Genomic DNA, 13847 nt, shown 5'->3' with positions numbered 1-13847 from the left:
CTGTAAAGCTTGAGTCTTCTGTTCATCTACCTGGACATAGTCCACTCTCTGTTCCTCAGACAGAAAAGGTTTCTGTGGGACAGAGAGGAAAAAACCAATGTATTAATTTTCAGGTTGAAAAGGGGTGCTAGTGAAACTTAGCTTGATTTTCTGTTTTCCCTTTCCCTCATTCCTTGATTGCTTCACTTCACCTTGAAGCTCACAGTGACATCAGCTGACAAAAGCATTGCTCTGCAGCCTGCTTTAGCTATAATTGTCCATCTGTCACCCTGTCACTCAGCCCAGCAAAGCAAGCGAGTGAAACGTGCTGTGCTGGCTATTTCCATGCAGATAATCATTCTCTCCTCATCTGAGTGATCCTGCTGCAGGGATAACCTAACTGATTTTAGATACAGGGAGGGTTTAAATGAGAAAGCTTAAGAGTCTTTTGCATCTGGGAGTATTGGCTGATGGGGAAAATGATACACAGGACATAATGACAACAGTTCATTGCTTTGCAGTGGGACCTACCCACCCCCTGGGCAGGTTAGAAGTTCTTTGGAACAACGAATGTATTTTCTCAGCATTGCAAAGGAAATTGAAATGGTTTTGGTGATGCAAGAATAAAAATGCACATTTTGCCAGGTTATAAGAGATGGTACTGTTTTACCCCATGAATTTATCATGGGCTGCAAACTTGTTACTGCAAAGAGATTTTGGGGAAAACTAGCAGGAAAGGCTTTGTGGAGACTTTATGAGAATGAAGGAGCATGCAGAGATCCTGCAAGCATCAACCAGCTTGCCCACAAGCCCTCATGGCTGTACATCCCAGTGCAGTCCTGTGCCCTGTGCCGAGCTCGTGTTAATGACATCCCCATGAGTCACACGAAGGACACCTTGTCAGCACCCTAAACATGCTTTTATTATATTAATCTTGAGCCTGGCACAAATACAGTCAGCTGGAAACACGACTGGCTTCATCCTGGCACTTTGGGCACCTAGCAGAATGCAACCCTGGGTCCCCATTTCCTCCCAGCAGACAAAAAGACAAGAGGCTGTGGGGTTTTTCAGATGACTCGTACCTTCTGCACAGGGGATGGGGAAGCAGAGTTAAAATCCAGTGCTAAGTAATCAAGGTTAGATTTCCTTGTCCATGGAAAAGCACCACTGTATGGAGATGTGGCCTGTCTGTGTTCCTGTCAGGAAAGAAGAGAAACTTTTAATGCTCTTAATACATGATCCTAGAAGGAAACAGGATCACAACTGTGAGCTGGGAGATTTGCCTGGCAGAATGTGAGTGAGAACAGTCAGGACTCACATAATTTTCTATGCCAAAGGTGCCTTTAGTTACTAACCACAGCATAACACTGATAATTGTGCGATGGCATAAAGAAACTGTGAGAGCCTTTTTCTCCTGGTAATTCTGGCAAAACAAACAAAACAGGCTGATTTACACTAAATTTTATCAAGAAGGACTTGTGCCCAGCTTCTCAATCCAAGCCCTTGGAAGGCTCAGATTTGCAGGGTCTCCTCGTAAACATCATCATTTAATGAATTTGAAGAAATTGTGAAAATTCTGCTCAAATCTAGATACTGAAAATTAATCTCATAAAATCACAGATAACCACAAACATATGACAGGCTTTTCTTGACTAGAAAAATCAAATGGGGAATGGTTACAACTGGAACTGCCCTCTTGAACAGATTTCAGTCTGGCAGAGATGTGGGTTAAAACCTGAAACTATGGTTCATGGAGACTGTGGTCAGTTTTGCAAAATATTTTTATAGTTATTGGTATTGGGCTTTGGCTATGGAGCCAGATCTGTAGACATTGGCTCAGATGAATGGATTTGAGATCCATTTCCACCTAAAATTCAAAGAAAAACAAGATTCTGGTCTTTTGCAAGATATGGCTAAAGAGTAAACGAAGAAAAGGAAGCCACAAAGCCAGATGTTCTTCTTTCATGGGATGGGAAGTGGGGTTAGTGCCACCAGCCAAAGCAGAAGCAATAAGAGGCTTTAATGGGAGTTCTGTTTCTGCACAATATTTGGTGTGTTTCTTTAGGAAGTGCACTAACGGCTTTCTGTTATTTCCTAGGAGATTTTGCAAGGCACACTTTAGAAGGTGAAAAGATTTAATTTTCCTTTGTCTTAATGAGTTCTCATGTAAATATGGCTGATCCCTGTGATCTCTTGGAACTGCTCAGCAACATTCGTGGGCGAACAGCTGAGTTCTGCAGAGCAGGAAAAGGGCTTCCCTTATCTCTCTGTAAATTGGTCCCAGTGTCTGTGGTTTAAAACCATTTCATCATTTGCAAAAAAAGAAAAACCAAACCAGAAGGCAAAGGACAAACCTCCTCAACGTTTTTTCTTAGAAAACAAACTTCTGCATTCTCCATCAATGTGACAGAGCAGAATAAAGCAAAGGATGGCTGTGTGAAAATGAAGATTACCATATGAATGTAACTTTCTTCCTCTTCTCCGGAAACTGAATTGGCAAATATTCTTGCTGAATTAATACCGTCTCTTTCTGGTGAGATAAAGCTCATTCGATTGCTATGAAGAAAAACACAGGAGAGGTTAAGGAAGCATCTTACAGATGCACTGAAATGAAGCCAAAGCCTGACACAGTCCATATGGTGAATAAACTCACACTAAGGCTGCAGCCTTTATGAAGAGGATGTCCAAAGCCACTCCTTAGTTCTAGAAACAGTGTGCTGTATCGGTGAGTGATTTTTTTTACTTTTTTCTCTGGGATTTATGAAAGTTTGCTATCTGCTGTGACAGAAGGTGTAAGACATTGAAGCAATTCTCCATCAAGGGGCACAGAGATATCTATCTATCATTCATTTGGGTAATAATGGAGGCAGTTACTTGGCTGTGCAGGTATCCACATTTTGGAGACTGATGTGAATTAATCAGCTACTGGAGGTACATGCAAACAAACTTGTCTGGCTTTGCACACAGTGTCAACAACACATGCCACTGCTGTGGAGATGGCTAGCTCAGCCCTTGCACAAGGAAATCTCTCCCATGAACACAACTCTCAGAGGTGCATGGGGACTAAATTACCACAGGTGAGCACAACGGGCTTGGTTAATAGGAAATTAGATGGCCTTTCTGTGCAGCAAGAACAGCATAATTCCTTGCACTGTATTAGTTCGGGCATAACTTCTTTTTTATTTTTGTTAGTGTAAAACATGCAAACTCACCCCAAGCTCGTTATCCTTCAGGACTCTGCACTCTGTCAGCACTGATTAACCTCAGTGCTCTGGCAGGGGTGCTTGGGAGGCTTTCCCCAACAGGCAGTGCCAAAGGGCTTAAGCAGCCTTGGACTGGGGATGCAAGAGAGGGCTCTGCAACTGAGAAACTTTCCACCTTGTGTCTCTTTTGCCCTTCACATGACATCCTCAAGTGGGGGAGTGGAAATGCCCTGTCTGGCACTCATGCCAGCAAAACCTCACATTTTCTGGAGCGCCTGGGGTGTAGAGAGGAGGTTGATGGGAATTTCTGGCTTTTGCATGCACACTTCAGCACAGCTGCCTTTCTTATTGTGCCAAGATTCCCCCAGCCAGCAGGCTGCAGTCCTCCCCTGCTCACAAGTTCCCTGAAGATGAGTCTTCTGCTGCCCTTGGAGCCCAACAGTATCATCTCTTCACACTACCTGGGCTTTGGGATCAAAAGCATTTGTTTTACCAACAACTAATCTCTAGTGACAAAAGGTCACACCAATAGTTCAAGTCTGGATTGCTGTGTGGCAGAGCAGAATTCTACACCCAGTCTACAATTCAGGCAGATCTTTATCTGATCTGGTTCTCCTTTGCTATATTAATTTTCAGGTGCAAAAATGGCTCTATCATAGTTTAGGCATGCCAAGCTTTTAGCCATCAGAGCAGCCACACCAGAGTGCAGACCAGCTCCAGGCTGTTCAAAAGCAACAGAGAATTCAGCATGCTGAATTCTCTGGAGCTGCCCATTGTGAAAGGGAGCCCTGCTTTTTAGAGACAGCAAAAGCCTGGGGGGGCGGTACTGAAACAAACCCTGGGGAATTTGTGTTTGTGGACTTTGGCAGGAAACTTTCTTGTGGGGTGGGATAAGTAATTTTTAACTCTATTCCACACTAATGCTCAGAAGATTGGAATGGCAGGTTTCTTGTTGACTTACTAAGGCACAGTCCACATCCTGGTCACGGCAGCATGCTCCCGGATTGTGGAGAGGTTCCTCAAGTCCAGAGGAGGTGGTCGTGCTGTAAGTAAATACAAAAGGAACTATGTTTTCAATGAAAAGTACAGACAGTTTAGAAAAATGCAGTTTTATATTAACAGAAAGAAACTAGCAGAGTATTTCACAGAACATAACCAAGTCAGAAATCAGTAACAAATGACCTCTTTGGTCAGTGCTGGAAAGCAAAGTCCCCCAACCACCCTAAAATAACAGAATAAATATAGTGGGCATAAAGATGCCCACAAGATCCATACGCTTGCCCCAAATATGCTTTGCATATGCTGCTTGGAGAGGCTGTTCAGCCTACAGGTTGTAACAGGTTTTGGTTTCTGTTCTGAACAAAAAGGTCCTATACATGGGGATCAGGATCATTCCTGTCACCAGTGAAGGTACACGTGCCCAGCATTCTCAAAACCCTTTAAGAAAGGATATGAGTTTGCTTTTCTTCATGGCAATGGTCTAAATGTCTGTCCCCACTTTACAGTAGCACTGCCTGCACCAATTTCTGAGTAACTCTGGCTCTGCAACCCTAAGAGCTTTACTATAGGCTAGGTTTAGGCAATTTCTCCACTTCAAAGCTGAATTTTGTCCCCAGTATATTCTCTAGAAGTGCCACCTAGATTTTGGACATGCCACGAAAACCAGGAGTGGAAAATTACCATCAGCAAAAGCATCTGCAGAAAATTCCTAATTAAACTAAGACAGCTGTGCCTACCCCACAGAGGTTTAACCAACAGCCCACACATCAAGTTTGACTACTTGAGTGTTTGGATGTCCCATTCCTGGCAGGCCAGAGAGCTGGTGAGACAGGAGCACATGTACTTCAGAGTGGCCAGGATTTAGTCTGCTGTCTCTCCCAGGCGATGTCCCTTTGCAGTCCCAGTGGGAAGCCGGGCACTGTGCTTATGCAGCCACCTGGGCTTTGACTGCAAAAGCAGCCATGGAAGCTCTCCCTCTGCTCACAAACCACCCTGCAGGCACATCCCAGGCTACAGTGCTCTAAGTCACTCACGCAGCATTTCAGCCCATCCTCTAGAGGGGGAATTCCTTTAAGACATGCCAAGGACACTGTCACAGGAGGTCACCCGTGTCCCCACCGTCAGGACCCCCCGGCTTTGCACTTTAGGTCTGCGCTTACACTTCCTGCGAGGCTTGAGGTCTCGGTTCACTGGAGGGGGCTCCACGTCCGAGGGAAGCTCAGGCAACGGGCTGGTGAGTTTTTCAGTGCTGACGACAGGGAAGGTGAAGGTGGCTGAGGCAGGGCTCATGGGGATGTAGCCGTCGGGGGAGCAGTCGGAGCCGGGCGCGGAGGGAGAGGTGCTGGGGCGCATGGGCACGTAGCTGTCCTCCGAGCTGTCCGCGGCCGGCGAGCACAGCGGCGAGAACCGGCACGGCTGCACGGGCACGGGGGAGAAAGAGAAACAGGGCCATTAATGCACAGGCAGCCCCCTCCAGGCCGGCAGCTGCTGTGAGCTGGGAACACGCCTGAGCCGAGCCCAGGCCGGGACTGTGCTGACGGGGCCTTTCAGAGAGGCGCAAGATGGAGCGACAAGAGACAAACGCAAGAGTTCAGATGAACGCTCCAGCTCTGGAGCAGTCCACTCTGAGCTTCACAGGTCACTGCTGGAAACTGGAACCAAACTTATTGGTGACTTTATTGGTTAAATCCTCCAACTTCAGCGAGGCTGCACTTGCCCCTCACAGCAGTAATTCCGACCTATAAAATGAGGGAGGATCCTTAATACAAAAAAAAAAGTCTGAAAGGAGGACATCTGATGAAGGAGATTTTGGCAAATGTGGAAGCCGAGAGAGCAGACACAGACCTACAGCTCACTTCTGATCACTGAGAATTAGCATTAGAAAATAATTTAATCCAGGTTAGTGCTGAGAGGGAGTGATTACAATCCTTGGAAGCTTTCAAAAGGGAGAAAAATATAAGTTGCCCAACACCAGCAAGGATCTCCCACATGAGACAGTATGCAGCACCAGGCAGAAGACTGGCTATGTGATATGAGATGGTGCTGCATGGAACTGTGTCTGTCAAAGGCTGAGGCAGGAAGCTGTGGACTGATAGAGCCCTCAATCACAGGCACTTTGAGAGCAGACTCTGCTTTCCTGTGTCCTAAAGAAGAGAGATCCCTCAGGACCATGAAGTGATAGGCTTCTTTAGACCCCTTTTTCAAGAGATAAGCCATTTGTTCTGGTGCTCTTGGTCAATGGTTTAATTCTTGAGGCCACCAGTAACCTTTTCCATAACAGACCCAGCTTCATCTACTTTAAAAACAGGATGCTCAGTATTGAGGCCTCTCCCTCCTTCTTCTCCCAAAGGCTGCCTGAGGCCACAAAGCAGCTGTCCAGAAGCTGCCCAAAGCCAGGCACTTTTCCCATTTTTTTAATTCTTCTGCTGAACAGAGGAGAGGAATGATTGAATATCAGCATGTGAAATTATTCACTCTGAAGTTTATGTGCCAGTGTTTCAAATCTGTGCAAGCAGAGTACTTACCAAATTCAAGCTAAGCCTCTTATCTCGACTTCTTAAGGAACTGCCTTCCATGTCTGCTGCAAGGAAAAAAAAGTGATTAAAAATGGGATAAGGCAGTGCAACCTTACAGAGATAATTCCGGAGTAAAACATATGCCTCTAAAATAATTAGAGTTTTATAAAGATTCCATAACTCCTAAATGAGGAAATCCAATGACACTTAAGACCAGATCCAACTCAGTAGCATTTCAAGAGTGATTACATCTATTTTAAGTATGATGAAACCAAGGAACCTGTTCATGTATAATCCAGCTGTAATTTATGCTTCCTATACCACAAGCAGTTGGGGAGAAAGACTGGTGTGGGAGCAAGCAAACAAAAATTTAAATGCAGCTCCTGCTCTAGTCATTCTCTGTTTTCCCATCTGTCAAATTGGGGAAATTATATGAAAAGGGGCTATTATAGAGAATATTATTTCATTATTTCTTGAAAGTTTATTTAGGAGCTTTTTAAGGTGCCAGGGAAGCAATTGTTATTGTACAGAAAATGGTGCGTGGGGGAACTTAATGGTAGGAGAAAAATTCTTTGCTTTGTCTTCCAGAAGTGCTGATGTGGTGCAAGTGGCTCAAGGTGATGGGAAATGAACAGCCAGAGACACAATCACCAGTCTCTACATCTCCTTGTGCCGGTGGGCCTTTGTCTTGGTGTAGGTCAATTTTATTTTCCCAGCAAAAGCCAAAAAAACCCCCAAATCCAGCATTCAGCGCATAGAAGATCAGCTGTGGGAGATGCTTACAACCACCATCCTTTTCTGAAAAGGGATTTTCTGTGCAGAAAATGGCTTTTCTATGGGAATGCCTTAAATCCCTGCAACCATGCTAATCCATTCCCCACTCCTATGGTGGAGATGTCAGTACTGCAACTGGGGGCATTTTTGGTGATACCAGCAAAAAAGGCCAAACAAGAACAAAACAATTCTGTTAGTGCAGATACATGTTCAGATAGACACAGTCACTGTCCTGGGACAGCTACATTCATTTATTGTTTTGGCAAAAAGACATTGAGGCACCAGGCTGTGGCAGATGCCAGGATACAGGCGCCTTACAGCTCATCCTCCTTCCCAGCACTTCCACCAGCATACGCTGTCTTTGCCCTGGGCTAATTACATCTGTGCACCTTTTGGAGGTTGGCAGGGCAAAAAATTAAGTTAATAACTTGAATGAATTCACTGGGAAAGCTGCCGAGGAACTGCTACTTTCTCCCTGTTTCTTTTTCTGATCTTTCTTGTTAAACACATTTTAATTCAGAGTTTCACCCTTCAAATCGTTTCAGCTGCACTTAGGGTAAGAAAAAGTGGCAGCACTTATTAATTCATTGCTGCCCCCGTCAGGCAGAGACAATCCTGCAGCACAGCAGCATAACATGACATTTGGCCACTTAATCCTCTTAGAAATGTTTTGGTGTAAATTGGGTTGGAGGAACATGAACCAGCTGTGTTGGAAAAGAACATGTGCAGAAGCAAGAGCAGCACCTTTCAGGGAGGAACCAAATGTAGCTGATAATTAAGAATAGCAATTCCAACCAAATGGGTGTTTCTCCAGAAACCTTCCAAGAATTGTCTGTACACTGATAAACAGGCTGAGCAGAGATCTCCTTGCTTTAGCTTCTGAGCTTTAAGAGCAAGATCTAACAGCCCCACACACTGTCTGGCCATTCAAACTGCAGGAATCTAAAGGATGCTTGTTCTTAAAAACTTACATTCTTTCCCTCATCAAAAATGAAGGTTTTCACATCACTACAATATACTTGATGATTTCCACCCAGGTATTCTAGCTGCCTCCCTCTGTTCTGTGGCTCCATGTAATAAAGCTTTCTCATACTGCATATGCTAGTTTTTGACACCATGACATTCTGGGTTTTGACTGCTACTCTTGTTTGTGATGATGGGGTTTCAGGAGTGAGTGGAAAAGCCAGCTCAGCTCAGAGCAGAGTTTGCTTTGCAGCCTCGCCTTGCTCTGTAGCAGCAGGTTTTCAGACTGCCCTGACTGAAGTGCAAGGACAGAGTGGGATTTGTTCAAGGACACGCAGAGTCCCTGGTTCAACTGGGATTACATCCCATCCCCAGCGTCTCCCTTACTTCCTGGTCTTTAAGCTGTGAAAAGACACGCAGGTCTCATAGAACAGACTGGGTGTAGCAAAGCAGCACAGCTCCAGAGGCATTTCCCACATGCAAGCCCACACTTCGACCTGTATAAACAGAGTTTGGCATTACCCAGTTCAGTGCCTGACTTCTCATTTTGGTTTTTCTACTGCTTTCTCTTCGGAGGAGGGGGGGGGAAAAGTAGCAAGGCATGTGGCACCCTGAAGGGATCAGAACCGAATTGCTGCCCATGTGTACACATACTGAAAGGCTTCTACAGAGCAGGAGCTGAACCTGAGGAGCAGGCCTGAATCCTGCTTGCTAATTCATTTGAAAGCAGCGTTTTGTGTTACTTTGGGTGGTGTGTGATTTCACAGAGGACAGAGAGGCACAACTGGAAGTCAAAACCACTCTGTGCGTGTGGGCAGCTCCATCCCTCACATTGGTGCTGCTTTGCTGGCTCTTGGAAGTGCACTCACCTTTCCAGTTCCTCATGTTGTCTAAGCTGGATAAGGAAATCCTCCTGGGCACCAGAGTGACCTGAGCCCGGCAGATCCCTGCGTGTCCGTTCTGGAGGGCCCCGCCGCCCACCTCGTCCCCCCTCCTGTCAGAGAAGTGGGAGGGCTTGGGCGGCCGCGGCGGGGGCGTGTTGGACAGCACATCCAGCTGCGTTACACCGTAGGGCAGCGCCTTCTGGCTCTTGTCAATCTGAAACGTTGGTGTCAGTGGCGTCCCCAGCAGTGGAGAAGAGGAGGAAAAATCACTGGATGGCCCGCTAATGTCTATGTTCCTGGACACAATGCTGGGATTTGCCAATGGGGCTCCGTCCTGGTGCACAGTGCCAGCACTAGTCGGCTGTACAAGGTACAAGGAGGGCTGGGATTGCAAGGAGTCAACAAAAACATCGTCTGATGATGTTTGCTCCAGAGATCTGTCTGAATTTGACCAGCTGTCACACCTGCAAAGAGACAGAGGTCAGAACCTGAGCTTTCCTTTTCTCTCAGCTGTAAGAACAGAGCAAACAAAAAACCCAACCCCACAGTTTGCCACAAGATCTGTCCCTTCCCTCTGAGCTGCACTGGAGGCTGGGGCACTTTGTGGAGCACCTTGGGCAACAGCAGGTGTCTGGAAGGAGGCTGTGTGTGAGATCCTCAGCCAGCCACCCACCCACCCTGGAAAGGGACAGGACCAACATATGAAGCTCAACCACTAATCTGTGCTATGAAAAGCACGCTGTAAATTGGATTAGTCTGGTGGTCCCCTCTTGTGCTTGGGAGCCAGCCCTGAGTGGCAGGGCTCCTAGGACTCTGTGCCCCATTTTCACCCCTGGACAGGCAGAGGGTGGCTCCAGCCCGACACATCTGGCAGACCCCAGACTCACCTGTTGTGGCTGAGCTTGCCCGACTCGCAGTTGGAGAGGAAGAGGTAGTCGGGGAGGAAGACTGACTCGGACTCGCTGGGGGTCTCCTCGGCGGCAGCGTCGGCAGCAGTGTGGTCCACTGAGAAGGAGGGGTCGGCGATGCGGGAGGTGTGGGTGGAGGCGGCCGGTGAGGGCTGTGGGGACGAGGTCGTGTGAGACAGGCTCTCCACAGAACCTGCAATGGACACGGATGGCCCGGCTGAGGGACAGCTCTGACTTGCCCTGGCCCTCTGCCCATCCTGGCTGTCACCACCTTGCTTTTGCACCAGGGATGTTTTACCCCAGAGCGGCAGTGAGTCAAGGCAAACACTGGTTCTGGGGAGAGGGGAGCCTGATTTTGCTCCCCCTGCCCCGACTGTCAAAGTCCTTCAGGCTGCAGGAAGTGCAGACCCCCTTGCTCTGGGGTCCCTCTCTCCTGCAGGGACGAGGCACCCCTCCTGTAGCCAGCAATGAAGAACAGACTCTGCTGAAGAAAGAGCTGAGGCACAGCAGCCTGTTTTATCAAGTTTTTTTTAGTATCTAATGCAAATAATTAATTATTCATCTCCAACACTTCAAATTAATGGTGACAAGGAAAGGGATTGATTTCTTCCCACTTTCTAGATCTCGGTGGACAAAACTGAGCTTTCCAGCTTGTGGAGTAGCCAGACAAGCCCTGAACTTGTCTGCAAGCTCTTTATGCCTCTTTCGGCTCGACATCAAGCCACAAGGGCTGTGGTGTGGCCGTTGCTGGAGGCTTCTTGGCTGTGCTGAGAAAAGTGACACTACTTTTCTGGAGGCCACAAGGCACAGAGGAGCCTGTGCCCAGTGACACCTTCTCTGGGCATAACACTCCAATGTCCCCAAGTGGGATGGCAGGATGGCAGTGGGACAGGAGCGGGTCTGGGCTGCAGGCAGTGGGGCTGGCCCAGAGCTGGCTGCCTGCTCACACCGCCAAGGCCACCCTTCAGTGGCAGCGTGTGGCCAAGACACTCAGACCCATCTGGCCTGAGCACTGCCTGGCAGCAGAGAAGTCTGGTTCTGTTCCTCTCCCAACCTCTGTCTCTGCTAGAGAGCTGGGCAGAAGGGAAGAAGGAGTGATGGCTGAGCCACACAGAGTCTAGCTAAACAAAGCTTTTGGGGCATTTCAACTCAAAAAATCAAGGGCAAGTCGGACCTCCCACAATGAGCATCTGTGGAGTGGGAGGGGTGTCTTTACAGAGCAGATCCCCAAAAGCATCTGCTCCTGGCAGCAAGCTCAAACAGTGCCACCAAGAGTCCTCAGTTAGAGAAAGTGATTTTTCTAATGAAGTTTCAGGTTGCTGCATGGCAGTTCCCTCACCAGAGCTGTGTGGGGATGGAGCAGCATTCACTGGGTGCTTGATACCTGCAGAGCTTGGCAGTGGGTGCCCATCTCTATGGCTCAGACACTGCCTGAGTCAAAGCTGCAAAACCCTTCTTCAAAATGAAAAACCCCACAGCAAAAACAAACATAAGAAATCAGTGATTGCTGATAAAACTACACCGAGAATTAACATGCCTTCGAAGTTTAGCAAGATGGCAGATTTCTCTAATGCTGATATCCAGAACTTGATGGAAATGATGGGACCCAGCCCCTGACCAGCTGCATGCATCCTGTGGCCCAGATCATCTTCATCACTGTGTGATAAGGTCCTGAGACCCTCCAGCAGCTCCAATCTAGCCCCAACCTCAAAAGAGCCACAAGCCTTGGCACTGTACCAGGTTGCTGTAGTCACTTCTCAGCCCTGGAAGGTGCTGGGTGTACATACAAGCAGACCAGGAGGGATGGACAGGGCTGCCAAGACTTGAGTGGTTAGGCAGCACCATCACTAAGCACAAACAAAACCCCCTCAGGCACATGGTGCAGTTCTCGGGGCCATCCTGTACAGGACCAGGAGCTTGGCTCAATGGTCCTTGCAAGTCCCTTCCAACTGAGGACAGTCTTTGATTCTACTGATCCAGGGTCCCCTGCTAGCCACAGCAGGCTTCACCCCTCATCTTTCTGATGGCAGTCAGAAGAAGAATAAACCAGCTGATCTTCCCTCCCTGCACTATCCTACACCTCATCCCTTTGAACTTGGGAGGGAGCTGCCTCTTTTCTTCCTGTCTACCAGCATTGACTCCCTGCTGCTTCTTTCCATTAGCTTCGGAGGTCTGGGTGGTGGTGGGCCTCAGGTCAGCAAAACGTATAAGAACGTGCTTAAATTCAAGTTTAAGCAATGGATTTGCTTTAATTTTGAGCAGGTGCTTATAGCAGCAGGGTTTCAGCAGTAAGCATCTGGAAGGAATGGCTTTTACAGGGTTTCACATTTGCAAAGCAGAGCTGAGGGCTGCAGCCTTTCCATCTGAAAAATAACTTTTGTTCATCATGCTGGCTCAGACAGTAACTCTGCTTTCAAATCTTGGACTCTCAGAGCTGTCTTGCAGGCTGACAATGATCAAATATACACTGGACTAACTCCCTAGGGATCTCAGAAAAGCATGTTCACTTCACCATCTGACTACGTTAAAAAAAACCCCAACAAACCAACAACTAAAACTGCCACAATGCATAAGAAAGAAATTAATGACATTCTGGGTTATTAACACAGAGAACGAACAGGCCTGAACTCCATCTGGTACTCACAGGGTTTAGCCATGGATTATCCCATCAGGAAAGGCTGTGAGCTGTAGACCACATGGCAATGGTTGTGAGCAGGAGGGAGGGATGGGGACAGCACAGACCTGCCCTTTTCTAACCTTCAGGGGCTCAGGGACCTGCAGCCAGCTCCTCACAGACTGTCCCTGTCCCTGCCAGCTCTGGCGGTAACCGAATTGTGTGCATTAAAACTGTACCACGACAGCAGCTGGGCAGAATAAATTATGCATGGCTACTTTCAACAGTGAGAACGCAGAGAATAGGCTTGGTGCCTGCCATCCCTTTTGCCAGAGAGACAGCAGGAGGCTTCAGCTGCCAAAATAACTGCTTTGGTGGCTACTAACCCAAAACATTTCTGCCCTGCAGTTGTGGGGAAGGTCACCACAGAGGCTGCACACCATCTTCCACAGTGACTTCTCCCATTAATGGAAGGGCCATTGCTTGGAGAAACAGAGGGCTTTTCCCTCCTGCTACAGACCCCAGCCCCCTCCCCAAGAATTGTTCTGGTGCAACAGCAGTGCAGGGACACGGTGGAATAGGGGTGTTCTGCTCACATCAGTCACCTCCAAGGGTGCACTGACATACCAAGGAGGTAGAAATAATACTAGTAAGGCTTCCTAATCACACTGGTTAAACAACCTTCCCACTAGATTCTCCAATGAAAAGCTGTTACGTTGCATTGTACATAGGATAAACTGTGCCCCTGATGTCCCACAGTCACTTCATTTCATCCCCTCCCCTGCCCCAGACACTTAGGCCAAGCATCCTCTCAATCCCCTGCATGGCCATGGGTCCTGAGGGGCTGGGGAATGATGGCTCTGTTGGGAGATTTCACCAAAGATGGAAGCAGGACTTTGCATAGATATGGTAGGAAAACCAGGAGCAAGGCCTCTTCCTCTCTCCTCCAGCTGACTCCCTGAAGGTGCCAGCTCCCCTGTCATTTCCAGTGCAGCCAGCAGCAGTTT

At 47.7% G+C, this 13847-nt stretch overlaps 1 protein-coding gene across 1 annotated transcript in view; it reads right to left on the bottom strand.

Moving 5' to 3' along the window:
- Positions 1 to 6: 6 nt before the first annotated feature.
- The window catches only part of GAB3 (GRB2 associated binding protein 3), a gene marked incomplete at its 3' end in the record, with an annotated part of 62147 nt that continues 48306 nt past the window's right edge, over positions 7 to 13847 (bottom strand). The window contains exons 3-10 of the mRNA XM_008640489.2: positions 10206 to 10419; positions 9304 to 9782; positions 6707 to 6762; positions 5342 to 5597; positions 4144 to 4225; positions 2433 to 2535; positions 1062 to 1175; positions 7 to 72 (exon numbers count right to left, since the gene is read on the bottom strand). Of these exons, the coding sequence (XP_008638711.1) occupies positions 7 to 72; positions 1062 to 1175; positions 2433 to 2535; positions 4144 to 4225; positions 5342 to 5597; positions 6707 to 6762; positions 9304 to 9782; positions 10206 to 10419 (1370 nt within the window). The remainder of the gene's footprint in view (positions 73 to 1061; positions 1176 to 2432; positions 2536 to 4143; positions 4226 to 5341; positions 5598 to 6706; positions 6763 to 9303; positions 9783 to 10205; positions 10420 to 13847) is intronic.

This window comes from Corvus brachyrhynchos, unplaced genomic scaffold (assembly GCF_000691975.1).
Source record: "Corvus brachyrhynchos isolate BGI_N302 unplaced genomic scaffold, ASM69197v1 scaffold398, whole genome shotgun sequence".
Classification (NCBI taxonomy): domain Eukaryota; kingdom Metazoa; phylum Chordata; class Aves; order Passeriformes; family Corvidae; genus Corvus; species Corvus brachyrhynchos.
The sequence above is the reverse complement of the archived record's forward strand: the minus strand, read 5'-3'. Positions and strand labels throughout refer to the sequence as shown.